This window comes from Dioszegia hungarica (assembly GCF_025882075.1).
Source record: "Dioszegia hungarica strain PDD-24b-2 chromosome Unknown MKK02contig_25, whole genome shotgun sequence".
NCBI classification, from domain to species: Eukaryota; Fungi; Basidiomycota; class Tremellomycetes; order Tremellales; family Bulleribasidiaceae; genus Dioszegia; species Dioszegia hungarica.
Window position 1 is genome coordinate 634,221 of NW_026515779.1, and position 17,851 is coordinate 652,071.

General features: G+C 58.0%; 6 protein-coding genes across 6 annotated transcripts; 1 reads left to right on the top strand and 5 right to left on the bottom strand.

The window, feature by feature from the left end:
* Positions 1-121: 121 nt before the first annotated feature.
* Positions 122-3,357, top strand: MKK02DRAFT_40726 (phosphoethanolamine N-methyltransferase; the record flags this gene model as incomplete). The annotated part of the gene is made up of 2 exons (XM_053091234.1): positions 122-132; positions 180-3,357. 2 exons carry the CDS (start codon positions 122-124, stop codon positions 3,355-3,357), a joined length of 3,189 nt encoding a protein of 1,062 aa, XP_052942200.1.
* A 100-nt stretch (positions 3,358-3,457) lies between these two features.
* Positions 3,458-5,846, bottom strand: MKK02DRAFT_40727 (uncharacterized protein; the record flags this gene model as incomplete). Its single annotated transcript, XM_053091235.1, has 8 exons — positions 3,458-3,975; positions 4,034-4,421; positions 4,479-4,655; positions 4,708-4,892; positions 4,949-4,976; positions 5,026-5,223; positions 5,283-5,461; positions 5,519-5,846. 8 exons carry the CDS (start codon positions 5,844-5,846, stop codon positions 3,458-3,460), a joined length of 2,001 nt encoding a protein of 666 aa, XP_052942201.1.
* Positions 5,847-6,103: 257 nt separating this feature from the next.
* On the bottom strand, positions 6,104-9,664 carry MKK02DRAFT_20227 (ABC transporter; the record flags this gene model as incomplete). The annotated part of the gene is made up of 3 exons (XM_053086225.1): positions 6,104-7,261; positions 7,310-9,183; positions 9,229-9,664. 3 exons carry the CDS (start codon positions 9,662-9,664, stop codon positions 6,104-6,106), a joined length of 3,468 nt encoding a protein of 1,155 aa, XP_052942202.1.
* A 531-nt stretch (positions 9,665-10,195) lies between these two features.
* MKK02DRAFT_40729 (putative syntaxin) lies at positions 10,196-11,563 on the bottom strand (the record flags this gene model as incomplete). Its single annotated transcript, XM_053091236.1, has 7 exons — positions 10,196-10,269; positions 10,316-10,392; positions 10,442-10,647; positions 10,695-11,012; positions 11,066-11,420; positions 11,472-11,485; positions 11,537-11,563. 7 exons carry the CDS (start codon positions 11,561-11,563, stop codon positions 10,196-10,198), a joined length of 1,071 nt encoding a protein of 356 aa, XP_052942203.1.
* Positions 11,564-12,314: 751 nt separating this feature from the next.
* Positions 12,315-15,630, bottom strand: MKK02DRAFT_20015 (putative Dynamin protein dnm1; the record flags this gene model as incomplete). The annotated part of the gene is given in 12 exon segments (XM_053086182.1): positions 12,315-12,500; positions 12,557-12,697; positions 12,754-12,862; positions 12,959-13,443; positions 13,515-13,718; positions 13,790-14,149; positions 14,198-14,323; positions 14,368-14,710; positions 14,820-14,986; positions 15,043-15,252; positions 15,266-15,282; positions 15,396-15,630. 12 exon segments carry the CDS (start codon positions 15,628-15,630, stop codon positions 12,315-12,317), a joined length of 2,583 nt encoding a protein of 860 aa, XP_052942204.1.
* A 529-nt stretch (positions 15,631-16,159) lies between these two features.
* On the bottom strand, positions 16,160-17,604 carry MKK02DRAFT_40731 (uncharacterized protein; the record flags this gene model as incomplete). The annotated part of the gene is made up of 3 exons (XM_053091237.1): positions 16,160-16,549; positions 16,599-17,296; positions 17,361-17,604. The coding sequence occupies 3 exons, from the start codon at positions 17,602-17,604 to the stop codon at positions 16,160-16,162; spliced, it is 1,332 nt and encodes a 443-aa protein (XP_052942205.1).
* Between the last annotated feature and the right edge of the window lie 247 nt (positions 17,605-17,851).

Sequence of the window (17,851 nt, forward strand, 5' to 3'; positions counted from 1 at the left end):
GCCGCCCGCGAAACCGACCTTAGCTGTGCATACAAGGGCATACAGGAGGTCCTACAAGGGTACAGACTGAAGAGCGTGAATCTGAAAGAGGTATCGCCAAATTGGCAGCAGAGGTCTGACAATGCCGGCGAGGTGAGCTTCCACGTCCGCTTCTCCGGGCTTTCCAGCTAATGAAACAGGAAAAATGCCGCAGCTGCTGCCAACAAAGCTAGCGCTAAAGCAGCCGAAACTATCCCAGTAGCTCCGCAATCCACTGCGCCAGCTCCCAAACCTCCTGTAGCTGCTGCTCGGCCACCGCCCCTCACGTCCTGGGCGTCCCGTTTATCCCGCCCCACCCTAGCCGCGCTCATACTCCTCATCATCACCTTCTCCCACCTCGTCGGTCTTTACACCTTCACGCGCGGCTTCCTCCTCACCCGCTTATCGATCCCCGCCGTCTCGCCCAAATATGACGACGATGGTCCGCCCGTCTCCCTCACCCACTCCAAAGCCGTCATCCTGATCATCGACGCGTTACGGACGGACTTTATCTCCCCGACCCACCCCTCTCCACCCAACCCGAATCATCATGGCGTCCTCACCCTCCCTGCGGAGCTGTCTGCTCTCCACCCAGAACACTCCCTCATCTTCAACACCTTCGCCGACCCCCCTACAGCAACCATGCAGCGGATCAAGGGCATCACGACCGGGTCCCTGCCTACCTTTGTGGACGTCGGAGCTAGCTTTGCGAGTACGGCGATAGAGGAGGACTCGCTCATCTCGCAAATGCGCGCAGAAAACATGTCGGTGGTGTTTATGGGGGACGATACATGGGTCAATCTCTTCCCGGACTCCTTCACCCATTCTCATCCATACGACTCGTTCAATGTCGAAGACCTCCATACGGTCGACAACGGCGTCGTTGAACACCTCTTTCCTTATCTCCATCCATCCAATGCGTCGAGCTGGGACGTCATTATTGGCCACTTCCTCGGTGTAGACCATGTTGGGCACAGGGTGGGACCGGGGGCGCCGACGATGAAGGAAAAACTGCAGCAGATGGACGATGTCCTCCGGCGGGTCGTGGATCTGCTGGATGAGGACACCCTGCTGGTGGTATTGGGTGATCACGGGATGGACGAGCAGGGGAACCATGGCGGAGATGGGGAGCTCGAGGTGGCTGCGGGATTATGGATGTACTCCAAGGGCGCCCGCCTGACCGCGTCGGAGCAGCCCGGTCTCGCGGAATCCCTTCCTCGATACACCTTCCCCGGGACCTCCACACCCATGCGTCACATCAACCAGATCGACCTCGTACCCACCCTCGCCCTTCTCCTCGGTATTCCTATCCCCTTCAACAACCTCGGGTCCATCATCCCCGACTGCTTCTTTGACCGCAACATGCCCCGCCTCGAGAGCGCTATGCGAGTCAACGCCGAGCAAATCAGCCGGTATATCGCCGAGTACGGGGACGAGAAGATCGCACATGGTCTCGTCGGTCCCGAGGCGATCAGACAGGACGCTGTGAGCGGCATCCGTACTCTGTGCGAGATACAGGCGAATGGGGGCACGATGTGCCGGGGCGAGGCGGAGCTGGATGACGTCCTGGCGGAATCATACCGCGCCAACCAGGCCTACGCGGCTTCGGCTCTCAAACTTCTTCGAGGTCTATGGGCGCGATTCTCCGTTACGCTCATCACCCTCGGTCTGGCCATCCTCGGGCTCAACATCCCCATGCTCATCCTCCTCTATCACGGTATCCGGAATCTGGGGCCCAGATGGAATGAGGTCGCCGTCTTCTTTATCGACTCGGCGGTTCGCGTCTTTGTCCCCTCTGCTGCCCTGGCAGCGGGCTGCGCGTTCATTTACAACGGACCTACGTGGAATCCCCGCTTCATCCTCCACTCGGCCGCGATAGGCGGTGTACTCGCTGCGGAAGCGGGCTTCGCTTATGCCTTTGTCACATCCAACAAACTCCCCGCCTTATCCTCGCTCACACTCAAGCGCGTGGTCGGACCGGTTCTCCTCATCCTCCACGCGGTATCGTTCGCATCCAACAGCTTCATCATGTGGGAAGACCACATGGTCGTCTACCTCCTCAACACCATCACCGCCGTCTACCTCTTAAAGTCCCTCACGCACCCCACGGCGGATATGCGGCTGAAGGTCATTGCGTTGTCCCTCGGCTTCGGCGTCGCCACTCGTCTCCTCGGAAGCATCACCGTCTGCCGGGAGGAACAACAGCCCTACTGCCGAGTAACGTTCTACTCTGGTTCAACCCCCGTCGCCGCCTCTTGGATCCTCATGGTCATCATCCCCCTCGCTCTCCAGCTTCCCCGGGCGATCGGCATGATCCTCGCACAGTCCAAGTCCCTCGGCGGACCGGCCGACTCATTCCTCGGTAAACTCTGGCGGGGCGTCCTCACTCTCAACGCGCTCCAGTGGATCTTGGAATATACGGACGGTACCACATTCCTCACTGGTGAAGGCGGGCGGATCGTCAAGATCATACGGACCTGGGCGGCTCGGTCTTCCCTCATCGCAACCATGGCCGTACTGCCTTACAAGTGGCTGACGTCGGCTCTCTGCATTACCGTAGAGCGCGGGACGGAGCAAGACGGTTCCGAAAAACCGGTCACTGTATTCGGCTTCGCCAATGCTTTTGGCTCGACCTACCTCCTCTTCCTCCTCATCCCCTTTGGGCTTGTCCACCTCGTCAGCCCGCCCATGGGCCAGGTCGCACTATCCATCCTCCTCCTCTCCGTCATCGCACACACGGAGAACATCGACACGCAGCGCGACTCTATCCTCATGACGTCCCAATTCTCCCAGTCGGGCGCGCCGGGCGCATTCGAGCCGGGATCAGGCAACTCCCTCGTTCGTCCCTCATTCACAGACGTCGTCCCTCTCGCCCTCCTGGGCTTCGTCGGCTTCTTCTCCACAGGCCACCAAGCCGTCCTCACCACCATCCAATGGAAAGCGGCCTTTGTGGGCTTCAACACCCTCACGTACCCCTTCGCCCCTCTCCTCGTGATCCTCAACACATGGGGTCCACTCATCCTCACGGCCCTCGCCGTTCCTTTGCTGGCGGTATGGAACGTCTCGCCCCGGCCTCAAGGGACCGTCCCCATCCTCGCCCACTCTATGCAATTGGCCATAGCGTTCCTCATCTACCATACGACCCTGACGTTCGCGTCGGCGCTGTTTGCGGCGTGGTTGAGGCGGCATCTCATGGTATGGAAGGTATTTGCCCCGAGGTTTATGATGGGCGCGGCGACGCTGGTATTGGTAGATCTGGCGGTGATGGTGGCGATTACGGTGGGAGTGCGGGTGACGAGTTGGAAAGTGTGGCGGACGTTCAAGTGTGAAAGCGTGTAGGGGAGTAGATGGGGGAGTAGAAGAGATAGAACTTAGGTAGATGAGACAGTACATAGCATAAGATAGCATAGCCCCGCAGGTAGACTAAAGCAAGGAAGGATTACTCTACTCGCTTCGTCGTGCGAGCATCCTCCATTCCTAACCGCATCGCGCCTATCTCCCTCTCCAGCCCATCCATCTCCGCCCGCAGTCCCAATCCCAAAATGCCCCCATCCCGCCCAAAACAACCCGTACACGCAGTAACCGCCTCCCGATACGCCGCCATGGCAGCAGCCATCCGCTGCATCTCTTGCCGCACCATCTCGGGCTTCCTGCCATTCTCCATCTCCTCTTCGGTGGGTGGGAATTGTAGACCCAGTAGTCGCGCTCGTTGAGCGAGGAGGACGGCGAGGGTTGGGTGGTGCGAGGCGTATATGGCCCGAGCGCCTTCAATGGCGAGGGTGAGGTGGTGTAAAGGTACAGCAAGTAAGGGGAGGGATGAGGGCGGGTCGGAAGTGAGCAGACGAGTAAGGAGGCGGTGTAGCGGAATGAGGGGATAGCTGGAGGGCGGGCAGAGAGTGAGGAGTTGGGAAGCGACGGTCGTGGTCGACTGAATGATTGGCGCAGTGTCGGCGTTGTCTGGACGAGTCAGCTTGGGTCGGTCCTACAAAGCCAAACCGCGGCCCTATCAGCTCACGAATTAACAGCCACCCATCCTCATCACTCCTTAAGAAGCTCTTCGCTCGAGACAACGCGGTCATCAACAGCCTCTCTCTAACCTCGTACGTCTCCCCGCAAGCTGAACATCGTATTGCGCTCGAAGCGGAGCTCTTTGACTGCGATACTCCTGACGCCATCCCAGGCCGTAGATCCGAGGGCACGGTGTCCCACTTGATACTGTCGATCATCCGCCCCTTGCCACTGAGCTTACACCCCGGATGTAGGAGACACCATCTCGGATCGACCCAACTCGCATCTTGTTCCCGCTGGCACAGGGAGCAGTCGCATGTGAAACCGTACCGCGACGAGAGCTCCGATTGACGCTGAGAGAAGGGCGAGGCGACGTCGATATAGCAGACCAGAATCTGAGCGTTAGCTGCGACTGCCCATGGTACAGTCAGGGGATACGGCAGCTGACGAACCTCCTCATTAGGCTGTATCGGCCGTATAGCGACCATCTGTCCCATCCCCTGCCCTCTTGGGAAGACGACCACCGCATTAGGCTCACAAGAGTGATTAGCCATAGCCAGCGCTGGAGCAATGACCACTCCCAGCGCAGTCAAGTCCGGCGAGTCCAGAGTGAACGCGTTGGTTTGGTACTATCGCTGTCAGCTCCTCTCTATGCTCAACGTAGAGGACGACTGAGCTTACTCTGGACCACATCTTCATCAGTTCCAGATCTGGGTTCCCGTCAATCCCAAAGTGCTTCATGAGCAGACTGAGAGCGGTGCCTTCGCCCGCTTCGAGGACGTTGGGTATGGCGAGCCCGAGGTAGAAGGCCAGGCGGTACGACTCGTCCTGCGTCTTCGAGATCAGGCCGTTCTGTGATTCAAGCTCTGAGAAATCATACGTCAGCTTAATTAACTTGAGTGAAGTGGAGTAGGGAGCATACGGGATTGGAGTAGACAGTATTCGTCCCACTGGGATGTCAGCTTTGATATTGACGACAAGAAGAATGCCTTAGCTCACCGCAGGACATGCTACACCTGCATCCATAGCCCGCTTCTTCGCCCACAACAGCCTCCCCAAAGCTCTGGACAACTCATGAGGTAAGAACTCCAGACTCCCAACCTTCGTATCAGGATACCGCTCCTTGTGGCGTTTCCGGAGCAACTGAAACGTCGTACATTCCGGTTTATGCAGCGTCCAATCTGCCCTTGAACAGGCCTAGCGACGTCAGCTATGTCTTGCACAGGAATACCGGTTGTGGCAAGACGACAGCTCACCACAGAGCAGTAGTGAATCACCCGACATGCCGAGCATCGCTTCAGCGGTTCTTCCTCTTTCTGCCGCAAAGTGGCTGCGTCCCTAGCGGAGAGGAAACACGCTGAGCAGTGAGAGGTAAGGTTCGAGGTGGACAGGACAGCGGCGGGCGGGCGAGTCTGGACGGAGTATACGGTATCGCCTGACCAGTCAGCTTGGTACCCTGTTTCATGCTGCAGGTAGGACGTCGTGAGCTAACCAGGCTTGAATGACTTCGAAGCGAATAACCCCCTCCCTCGCCCTGCCCTACTCTCTATTCGGACCCCGAGGGCATCGGTTCCGTACGCCTTGTTCTCCGCTGCGCAGATCTTGGAGGAAGTCGCCAATTGCTTCTTGGAAGGAGTTGGCGCCGTCCAAACAGGCCTACTAGACGATGGCTGCGGTGCCTCAAAGTCCAATTCTTCCTCGTCGGATTCGGGATCTTCGGGCTGGGGAGCACTGGGACGTTGGATGTCCAGGCTGTCTAGGGCGTGGGCGATATCGTCTCGCTGGCCCGGTATGGATCTGCGAGCCGGAAATGTGGCCATTACTGCTGAGTGCTGAGCATAGATGGAGGTAGGAGACAAAGTTGAATGCCAGTCAGTCGACGTTCGAGCGGTCGCTCAATGTGTCAACATTTTAGGCGAGATCAGCGATCGATCCTGGCGAAGAGCTCCTCTCCCGCAAATCATCTGTGACGGTCCGCCCAGACAGCTCAGGAAGACCTATGAATGTCCCCACGATCCATATGCTACACAACTGATACGAGCCATCTATCAATACCCTATCTCTCCCTACCCCGGGCTCACTTATCCGACTTGCCCCTCTTCAGACTCAACCTCTTCTTCCTCTTCTCCTCCCCGACCGGGGTTCCCGCCGGCGTACCGCTCGTATTCTTCGCAATCAACGCCGTCGCCTCATCCACCTCTTCCGCCGGGCTGCCAATCTTGTTCATACTATTTGAGCGCGAGACACCTTGGTCCGATATCCGCCTGACGAACCCTTTGAGGCTGCTTAGGCGCTTCCGGCGTTTATCCTCCTTGGCATCGGGCGCGCCGGCGGCTTTGGCGAGTTCGGGCAGGTCGGTCGATGATGGGTTGTTGGATGCGGAAGGGGAGTCGGCGGCACTGGCGGAGAGATCCGAGCGCTGGGAGGTAGAGCTGGTCAAGCGGGGCATCTGCGGGAAGGGGACTTTACCGCCCATAGCGCCGGAGGACGAGGCGGAGCGGGAGGGAGAGGGGCGTTCGGGCGTAGGGGTGGAAGATGAGGGTGCCGCGATCGATTCTACAGGTGGAGACTCGACGAGTTGCGGAGAAGGGATGGTTGCTGGTGGAAGTGTAGTGGGTCCGGGTACGATGGATGCGGAAGACCATTCGGCGTTCTCGACGATGTCCTTGCCGGTAGTAGGTTCAGGCGCAGATTCGATCTGAGAATCACTGAAGGGGTCCTGGACGGCCGTTTCGTTCGTGTGGAACGCGGGAGCGGGATGCGTCACCTCGTCGTGGTCCCCTATTCCAAACCCTTCCGCAAGCTCCTCTCCAGCCGGGGCTTCCACGGCATCCTCCTCTTCCATCGCCCTCATCTTGCCCTTCGACGACCGCCTGGACGGCACCTTATCTCCCTCTCCCGTCTTCCCCTCCGCCTTCTCCTCGACTAGATTGATCAGATCCTCCACTTTAGCCTCCCCCTCCGCCCCTTCTAGCTGTGCCACCATCTCCGCCTCGGTAAAGATCTGCTTCTTCCACATGGTCGCGAACGCTCCATCGTGATCGATAAGCTCCTTGTAGCCCCCTTGCTCAACCACCTGCCCATCCTTCATCACCACGATCTGGTCCGAGTTGATGATGGTCGATAGGCGATGCGCGATAGAGAGGCTGGACCGGCCTTTAGCGAGATCCGCAAGAGCTCGCTGGATTTCGCGTTCAGTCTCGGTATCGAGCGCGCTGGTCGCTTCGTCCAGTACCTGCAGATCAGCCAGGGTCCTGCAAAGCGCGACCATGGCATCACTCACGAGTATAGCCGGGCTCTTCAAGAACATCCTTGCCAGACTACACCGCTGCTTCTCGCCGCCCGACAGCCTCACCCCCCTCTCTCCCACTACCGTCGCATACTGGTCCGGGAACCCCATGATCCTATCATGCAACTTGGCCGCCTTGGCCGCGATGATGATATCCTCATCGCTCGATCCTTCCTTTCCGTACGATATGTTGGCGCCGATCGTATCGTTCCAGAGCACGCTATCCTGGGGGACGATCCCGATTGCGCGGCGCAACGACAACTGTGTGACATTGGCGATATCCTGCCCGTCGATCCGGATACTTCCCGACGTGATGTCGTAAAACCGATACAGCAGGCGCAGGATGGTAGACTTCCCACTCCCCGATTCTCCCACGAGCGCCATCGACTCGCCCTTGCCGATCCTAAAGCTCACCCCCTTGAGCGCCTCCACCTTGTCATCATACGAGAACCTGACATTGTCAAATTCGATGATACCGTCCGTGACGACCAACTCCTTGGCGCCCGGCTTGTCATTCACCTCCGTCTTTTGCGAGAGGAGGTTGAACATCTTTTCAGCGTCGGTCGTTTCCTGGTTGAGGATCCGGTAGAGCCAGCCGAACCGGTCCAGAGGTCCCTGCATTTGGACATAGTACTGGATGAAGACGACGAATGATGCAGGCGTCGCCGAACCGTCCAGGATCCGAAAGGCGATGATGAGCGCCCCGACCGTCAAGCCCAGACTGAGGAGGAAGTACTGGACGAGCGCGAGGAGATTGAAGCCGATTGAGACCTTCTTCTCCGTTTCCTGGTACGATAGGATGGCGTCCGTGAACCGCTGCGTTTCGCGATCTTCCGCCGTAAAGTACTTGACAGACTCCCAGTTGGTGAGCACGTCCGAGACGATCCCGCGCTGTTTGATGTCCCTGTCAATCATGATCCGCCGTTCCTTCATCCGCCAATTGGTGTGTGTGACGGAGAAGACGATGTAAACGAGCATGATCCCGAGGATGACGCACGCCAGGAGACCGCCGTAGAGATAGAAGAACACGCCGAATGCTATCGCTATGTCTATGACGGTGGGGATAGCGGTAAAGAGGACGGTCTGGAAGAGGTTGTTGATAGCCGAACCCCGGTCGATGATTTTGAGAACCTCGCCGGTGTTGCGTTTGGTGTGGTACGCGAGCGACAGATTGAGCAGGTGGTTGAAGCACAGCAGCTGCATCTGTCGGTCGGTGTACTGTGAGACGCCGACCCACAGTACATTGTTGGCGAACGTAAGCACGCCGTTGCTTCCGACGAGGTACCGAAGACCGATATACGAGCTAAAGTAGACCCAAGGGGACGGCTGCGTAGGCTTGCCGGCCTGTGCATCCGTCAAACTCTGGACGACACCGCCGAGCGCGAGAGGGACGAGGGGATTGGCGACCCGAATGGCGAGGATGAAGAACATGCAGAGCACGACGTAGAATTGTAGCTTCTTGCTCGTCGATGGCCAGAGATGTGGGGAGAGCTTGCGCAGGCGGGAGCCGATCTCGCGCCATGTCAAGGGCTTGTCCTCCTTCTTGACCTCGCCGAGCTTCTTGGGGATGACAGGGGGTTGCTGGCCTGGAGCGGGAGTGGCAGCACCTGCGCCAGGAGCAGGGGTAGATGTGCGGGTAGAGTCTGGCTTGCTGGAGCCGGCCTCGCCACCGCCGAATGTACCGTATGCGGCTGGGCTTTGGCGGTTGGACGACTCGGCGTCAGAGTTGGCGAGGAGCCCAGTGCTCTCGCTGGCAGGCTCGAAGCGGACGATGGGGTTGGAGACGAGGACGAGGAGGATGGGTAGGAGGACGAGCCGCAGCGCCGATGAAGGGATGGCGAGGCTGTTGAAGAGGCCATGTTCATCGCCTGATATGTCAGCTATAGCTCCCCATTTCGAGCCGAATAACTCACCAGAGTGTATCTTCCTCAGCACAAGCAGTACCAGGTTCGGTATCTCACACACCATACCCAGTGATCCCAGAACCAAAAGCCCCTGATCGCCCCATCGCCCCCTCCATTCAATGACAATCGCCGTCAGTGCCCATACGCACAGACCACCAAACGCATAGCCCACCTCCGCGACCAATGGCCAGCCCCGCGGCGCCTCGCCCCAGTCTGCCGAGGTAGCTATACCAGCTATGAGCAGGACCGCATCCAGAGCCGAGGTGAGCGCGAGGAGGGAGAGGCAGAGGAGAGTATAGCTTCGGCGTGGGGTGACTGTACGGATTGTTATAGGGCGAATACCCGGGAGTTCGGGGAGGTCTTCGGGAGGCGAGGGGAGGAGGGTGAGGAAGGGGAGAGTGAGGAGGGCGGGCGTGATGATGTGGAGGTAGTGAAGGAGGTCCATGATGCGTTGAGGCGGTCTGGCGTTCGGACCAGGTAGGCGGTCGAGGCGGAAGATTTGCCTGCTCGAGGGGAGGGTAGCAGGGGGCGCGAGCTCTGCGGAGAATTCTTTATATGAGAGCGCTACGTCCTGTAGCCTTTGACGATGTGCTGACCGGCGGCTATGTCGAGGAGATGTCTCGATGAGATGAGATGGACAAAGGAGGAAGAGATAGTGACGAGTGCGTTGGACATTTCATTCCAGGCACCGAATGCCAGTTTCAGATTTTACCCCTAAGTCTGAGCTTTAGAGCTGGGGTCAGAGCCTATAATGAGACCGAAGCGCATCATGAGAGCACAGCCGAGGCATGAGATACATATCGAGAAAGAAAAAGTTGATTAAAGGTGCACGACGATTGGCGGGTGGGTGTATGTACAACCCTTTGAGAATCCGCTCAGCTTTTCTCCGCGCTACCCCCCCCCTCCTCTGCGGTCCAACCCCTTCTCACAACCCTCCGCATAACCCAGCATCCAGCGCCAGCAAAAGCCTGTCGCATCACGCTGGCCTGTTGTTGGCGCCTGACCCGAAGTATCCGGCGAGGACAGCGGCGATAATGACAAGGATGACGACTGCGGGATCAGCACAGACCCCTCAATCTCCAAAGGAAAGACATACCGCAGATCCAGAAACAGATCCACTTCTTCCGCCTGGCCTTGCGCGCCGACTCGACCGCCCGGTTTGTCTGCTTCAGACTAGAGCGTTAGCATCCTTCTTCCACTTACTCCAAGGCGGATGACCTACCCCTCCTTGACATCATTGTCCACGCCCTGAGCCTGAGTTTCGATATTCACAACCGCCTCATCCTGCTGCTCCACGAGCATCGCCATCTCGTTGAACATCTGCGCGAGCTCCGTGAGGGTCTTTTCAATCTTTTGGATCTCGACGTGTCGCTCTTGGACCTCCTTGTACGCCCCTCGGGCCGCACCGTACCGGTTCGAGTTGAGCAGCTGTTCCATCAGCCGTAGCCCCCCTTTTCTGCAGAATAATAACTTACAGCCTGGGAGAAGACTTGGGGATTATCACTCTCGGTGACCTGGCGAACCTCCTCCTCGGTCGCTTGGGGGTTGACGATCCGGTACTGCCTCTCTACGCGGTCCTTGACCTTCTTCCTAAACTCCTTCTCAATCACTTGGTGCTCGTTGAGCAGCGACGTGAACCGAGTCTTGACGGCCTCGACCTGGGCCTTTTGCGCCTTGTCGCCCTTGGCGAGCTTGAAGAGCCGCTTGATTTGGTTCTTGCAGTCTTCGCGGAGAATCCGGGCTTGGTCGTTCAGCTGCGATGCGTGTGCGGCGGCAGCAGAATCAGTCGACGACTAAATGTATCAGCTGCTGTCACACCCCCTTTCTTGCGTGGTTTCAAACTCACGAGAGACTGCTGGTGCGCCGATCGAACAGCCTGGATCTGCTCCTGCAACTGCCCCAAAGAACTGTTGGTCCCGCTCAACTCGGACCAAAAGTCCTGTCCGCCCGCCGCACCACCTCCGGCCCCGCCCTGCGCATACCCCTGCTGCTGCCCATACTGCTGGTTCCCATATGGGTTCCCCGCGTCCTGGGCGTACCCACCGCCAGGCTGGCCATATTGCGCCTGAGGGGGTGCCTGGCCATACTGCGCCTGAGGGGCAGGAGCGGAGTAATCTTGCTGTGCGTAAGGGTTGCCGCCTCGGGCCTGGCCGATGACGCCGTTGGAGGGAGGGTAGGAGGGTTGGGGGTTGGACTCGTCCCTGTCGGTCAGTACAAGGCAGAGCGGTCCTGTCGACGCGGTTCGAGCTTACCCGTAGTTGCGGGTCTAAAAGGTCAGCGCGTCCACTCTTGGTCTCATAGCACGAAAGAGACTCACCACACCGGCCAAACGATCTCTCGCCATATTGAATTAGATGAAAGAAGTGGGATAGGAAAGAAAGTAGTAAAGGTACGGTGCAGCCAGCTGCTTGTGCGATTCCCTTTGGTTCAACCTTGTTGGAAAGTGGAAACGGGTACGGAGAAAGCAAGATTTGGGTTCCGAGTGCGCGATTGCGATATCGACGAGATGATGGTCCTTGTCGTCAAGATGTTGATGACGGTCCGACGTGAGACTTTCTAGTCCGAGATGAATGTCTCAGACGAGAGGGATGAGGGATGAAGACGAGCGCGGCGGGTCGAGGGTCGAAAGGAACGCGTTTCAGGCTGATTAGAAACGGGGCTTTCGAGGTTGAAAGGGTGATCTGGCTGAGTGGAAGGAGCTATTCCCCTTGGCTGTAGTTGTTGGATGGATAGAGGTACTGAGCGTATCTACGCGTGGATAGAGGAAGGTGCGCGGATAGAGTAGATAGAGCAAGGGAAGGGAAGGGGAAAGGGGGCACAGCTCAGGGTCAGTTAAGCGGTAGCGGTCACAGGGGCGGAACCAAAATAATCACCACCTGCCTTTTGCCACCCTGCGCAGCACATCATAGTTAGCACAGGCACAGCTGCTGCTGACACGAGCAAGGCCAGACCGCGCACGCTGACAGCCTTTCACTCAATCACTCAATGTGCCAGATCCGACCGAAGCTACATCGCTATCGTGTATACAATGCACTTCTCCCGCCATCGCCTCGCCTCGCCACCGCCTCCTTCCCACCCCACCATCCCCTGTCCATCTACGTCCCCTTCAAGCTGACCTCACTCAAGATCTTGAACGCCTCCTTGTACGCATCCAACAAACTCTTGACCCTCGTCCGCTCCGCCACCAGTGCCTCGTCCTCAAACAGCAGCTCGGCGAACAGGTCCGGCTTGTACAGGGACGTGACGAGGCGTTGTTGGATCGATTCTCGGCTAAAGTTGACCTAAACTAATCAGCATCGTCCCCACTTTGACTTGATGTCAGGAAGCTTGAGCTTACCAGGAGGTGCATGATTGCCTTGGGTACCAGATCCTGGATCGTCTGGCGGGTGATATTGAAATAACTGGCGATAAGGCTACGAATGAGGGTGGTCTCCATCTCTTCCCTCGGGCTGAGCTGGAATGGGTGGTCCGCGGGTGACTGCGTGGGATCAGCTTACTCTCCATTCGTAAAGACAAGACAAAGGAAAGACATACCAAATCGATATGCTTCCCCAAACTCCGCATATCGTATGCCCCAGAGCTCTCCAGCCCACTCGCGCGACTCATCGTCCCCCTTCTACTGCCCAAATCAGGCAATATATCCCTAGAAGGAGGAGGAAGGAGGTTTCTCTCTCCTCTCTCCCTCTGACTTTCTCTCCCTCCAAACTCTCGCTCCCCCCTCCTGCTCCCTTGCCCCGACATCTGCATCTGCCCCTGGCTCTGGCCTTGGCTCTGCCGGCCATCATGCCCCTGCCCCTGGCCCTGACCTTGCCGCATCTGCTGCATCCCCCCTTCTCCGCCCTGCCCACCCCCACCCGGGCCCCCAAAGAAATAATTCAAGAACGTCTCCTTGGCAGTATGTGGCGATCCGCCTCCGACGAGCGAAGCGGCCGTGTGCGGTTGCGGCGCAAGGAGGTGGCTAGGTGTCGAGGTAGATCCGGAGGCTGTGCGTTGATGTCGCCGACTGGATTTACCGAGGGTTCCGGACGCACCGGTCTTTTCGTCGGTCGATCCAGGACCCGAGAGCTTGTTGGGTCGACGAGCGTCGGGGATCGACGTGGATGCCGCGCGCGGGTGGTGTGCGGCTTGAGGGGGACCATTGAGATTGGAATTGGTCGGTCGGGTTTCGGGCTCGGAGCCGGATTCCTCGTCCTCGTCGTCTTGCGATGAAGCCCGGGACGGTTCCTGCTGATCAGCCCCCGTCCGAGGAGCGGCAGAATAGCATTAGTCTTGACCCAGAGCAAGAAGAAGCTCACCTTTTGCGCGACCTGAGGCGCAGGTCCAGCCCTAGCGATCGCCGCCGAACCAGCTTGGAAGTCCGGGTGGTTGGTATTGATATACGCCGCCTGGATCCCAATCAAGCTCGAAACGTACTCGGACGTCGGGCCGAGGCGCTCTCTCAACAGCTCCGAGACAACCTCTACTAGCTGCGTCAATAGCCTAGGGAATCGCTGCAATTCCTACCACGTCAGCTACTTCTTCCCTATCCTATTTCCGCCAGCCCTCCAAATAATAGAGATAAGCGACATACCGGGCTAGTACAATTATGACAGATCTTCATCAACTCCTCATAAACCAACTCGACACACCTCAAACTCGGCCCCTCCAACAACTTGATTTGAGGCTTGACCAGCAAATCAAACGCCACCTCGGGGACAAACAGGCTCGGGCGCGGTCCCGTCGAGTTCCGAATGGCCGTCCGGATATCGCCTAGCGACAAGTTGTGGGCCGGGTCGATACACGTGAGGGCGTGCCCAAAGACGTCGTTGAAAATGTAGTAGATGCGCGCGCCGCCAGATAGCTCTTTGGTGGATATCTCGAGGGAGGTGCCGTCTATTGATGAGACAAAGTCTTTGGAGAATTCAGTCATGAGTTTGAGAATGAGGGAGCCCTGGTATGTCAGCTGAGCGAAACACAGTGGGGTAGAACATCAACTCACCCGGTGTTGTTCGCCAAGGAATGTGGCGTCCCCGAACGCATTCAACTCCTGCTGCGTCTGGCCCATCAACGTATTCAGCCTCGCCTTCATATCCGGCAATTTTTCCCGGATGTGAGCCATAAGCACCTATTCGTCAGCTCTATCCCTTCCCTCCTCCAGGTAGTACTCACCCCATTCAACGTCTTGGCCAAAAATTTGGTCCCACACCGATGCGCCAGATTCCTGTAGACCGGGTGGCCCTTAAAGAACTCCTCCTCTTTCCGGCGCGCATCCTCCATCGGGACATCCGACATGATATCCTGCTGACTGCGATTGACGACGCCGACAAAGCCGAGCTTGAGGGGGTACGTCCGGCCAGTGAGGATATCGAGCGCGTTCGTGCCCGCGTCCATGAGGTCGAGTTTTGTCAGGACGCCCAATGTCCGCAACCCGCGCGGGTCGACGGACCGGGCGAGCTTGAGTGAGTCGGAATTGGCGAGGTCGACGTTGGCGGGGGAGACGGCAAGGATGACGCTGGGGATCAGCTTGGGCTCTGAGGGCAGGAGCAGCTACAAGGTAGGCCGAACAGGCCAGAGTATGGAATTAGTGTAAAAAGAGGGATCGCACAACGAAAGAGACATACGAGTTGGGCTTTGAGATATAATCCAAAACGAGACTCTTAATCTGCCGCTCAATATCGGTCGGCTGGTCCCCTACAGGCACCTTGGTCAATCCCGGCAGATCCACCAATGTCAAATTGAGCACCCCCGGACCGTAGATCTTCAGGTTGATCGGTAATTTCGATACGCCCTGATCCGTCAGCTCTACCCCGTCCTCCTCCACACTCCAACCCAGAAACTACACACCTTGTTCTGTCCCGCCACACGATACGTCTCCGCCTCAATCTCCTTCCTTATCTCCTCAAAGTCGGTAAACCTCCTATTCAGATGCAAAAACTCTGCATACTCTGCACCTCCACTGCCCATACCGCCGCCCATACGACTCCCGCCTGGGCGCATGATCCCAGCGCCAGCGGCGGGGTCCTTGGCGTCGAAATTAGGGAGGTAGCCGTCCGCCTTGTCCGGTGACATTCCCATTCGAGGGGACTTTCTCAGCGTCGCGGAGGTAGCGGATGCCGAGAGACCTTGGCCGGAACCATCGACATGGTAGCCCTCAGCTTGGGATGGGGAAGTGCCATTACCGTGACCGTGGCCGGCACCAGCGCCAGAAGCAGGGGTGTGGATAAGCTGCAAGACGAGCGGACGACGAGTAACGATCCCTTGTCCCCGCGGGAGGAAATCCCGGCCGACAATGGTCTCGAGCACGGACGACTTGCCTGACGACTGAGAACCGACGACGACGATCTGAGGGAGGTCGAGCGCGTCACCGCCGATATGGTTGAATGTGTCCTGTAGGCGGTTGACGATGGCGATGAGGTCGCCGTCCATTGACATTTTGGCTAGTGGTCGGATTTAGGTAAGGGAGGGAAGCGAGGGGCCTGCGAAGCTAGTGGATTGGTAAGAAGGGGGGATGGAGCTCTGAGAGCTTGGACGATAGCTAACGGAGGGTGCTGGCGTCGAAGACAGATGTCAAGTGAGGGATGCGGTAGCGGTCTCGCGGATACACGCCGTGTTTTTCGAAGCGTCCGAAGCTGTCAAGTTGGCTAGAAAAGGCAAAGAGGCTGCGGCTTCTGATTATCTATATGACTACTCTGTCGAGCTATATAGCGGAGAGCGAGCGAGCAGCGGGCACAGCTGTCTACAGGAGGCTACGCAGAGCGAAAAGGAGCTTCGTTTGCCTGGAATTTGAACGCTGTCGATACGGCGCGGCAGCTGCGCGTGAAGATAAATGGGGGGATGATTTACGCAGACCCTGCAGCGATGACGATGAGGCGGTTACTACCCTGCTTGTAGGCAGGCACTCTATGGCAGGCCACAGAGCAGTCAAGTGGATCCTGCTGAGTCGTCCTATGCATCTAGTGATCTACGGTCTATCCACAACCCACCTAATCATCGCCCCCGCCAATACCCCCCCTCCCAAGGGCGGGGTAAACCACGTCCCCCCCAGCCCACTCTGCAACTCCGTCCGTAACGGCACGCCCGCCGTGACGACCATGAACAGATTCTTCCACATCCATCCTGTCCACCCTCCGACTCTCTTGCCCGTGACTCGTTTCCACATGATCTCGGCGAGGCAGCCGAGGGACTGTATGAAGAAGAAAAGGAAGAGGTCGAGAGGGGACGGGGAGGGGGACATGGATAGTTGACCGAGGGCGTGCAGGGCGCCGGAGAGGGCGAAAGCTAGGGGGAGGAGGAAGAGGCGGGGGAGGCGCAGATGGTGTACGATAAGTGTGCTGAGGAGGTTGAAGTGGTGCTACCTCGTCAGCTGACCGGGACGGGTATATGGGACACTTGTACCCTACCCGAAAGACCTGATGCCATCCTTTCCCCCAAAACTCCAGAACACTCCCCGCCGCCATAGGCCCATTGAATAGATCCACCTCCCACGCTTCCACCTCGTAAACCCCGCAGCCGACCATCACCGCCGCGGCGAGGTGATAGCCCCCACTGAGCATCGCCAGGACCCCACCGCCGAGGAACGCCTTGACGCACAGGTCGACCAGTAAGTCCGGCGCACGCATGGCGTACCGGGAGCGCGGGAGGAGGATGTAGGGGTCCGAGAAGAACTTGTCGACGCCGCCTGGAGGGACGTGCGAGAGGCCGACATTCTCGCGTCCAAAGTACCGGAGGAGGTTGAGGAGGGTATCGAGTGCGAGGAGGTAGGTATATGCCAACCGAGCATGCCTGAGGACAGCTTGACGCCGGATCCGGATCTTGGAAGGGCGCGGGAGCCACTTGTCGTCAGATACGGGTGCGGTGGGCGATGTATGTCTTTCCGGAGATTTGATAGAAGAAGATGAGGATTCGACGGCATTGACGGGCCGTAATCCGATCCAGCGCGAATTGCAGCATAGATCATATGCGCACATGAGCCTGGACCGCCCTTTGGCCATGAAAGGGTCAATGACTGGATCTTCGAGAAGAGCGAATTCGACCGCTCGGCCAATAAAGTGGAGGAACATCACTCCGAGGAGGTTGTTGCCTGCGTTGAGGAATGGCTCTGAAAATCAGTTCAACTTCTTCGAATTCATACGAGCTGGACGCCTGACGCTGGATCGACGTACCGTAGAAGCGATATCCCCTCCACGCCATACAGGTGAAGAAGACAGAAGCGATCCCGAGCGGTATTCGATACTTGCGTGTATGCTCATACTGCAATAACCACGCCTGGAGGAAGAGCGGGGTGAGTGGGTAAACAAGGAGATGATGGGCCGTTTGGAGCGTGACTGGCTGGGCGGTGCGGATGATATGGTCGTGTAGGGGCTGGAGGGGGCCGTAGGAGGTGCCTAAGGAGGGGAGAAGGCCCATGGAGCCTGAAGTAGCCGATAGGTTAGGAAGTCAAGTGAGGTGGATGAGTGAGTGGGTTGGTGAAATGTCCGAGCGCTTTTGCCACCCAACTTTTGACGCGTTGGTTGTTGATGACGTCAGCGTCTTGCGAGCGCTAAAAGATGCGTTGAAAGTCAGTCCTGTAGTCGACCAAGCATCGGTTCGAATGAGCGATGGGGCGGCTAATACTCCTCATAGCCTCGGACTCGTAGAGCTTTCCAGGAAAGAT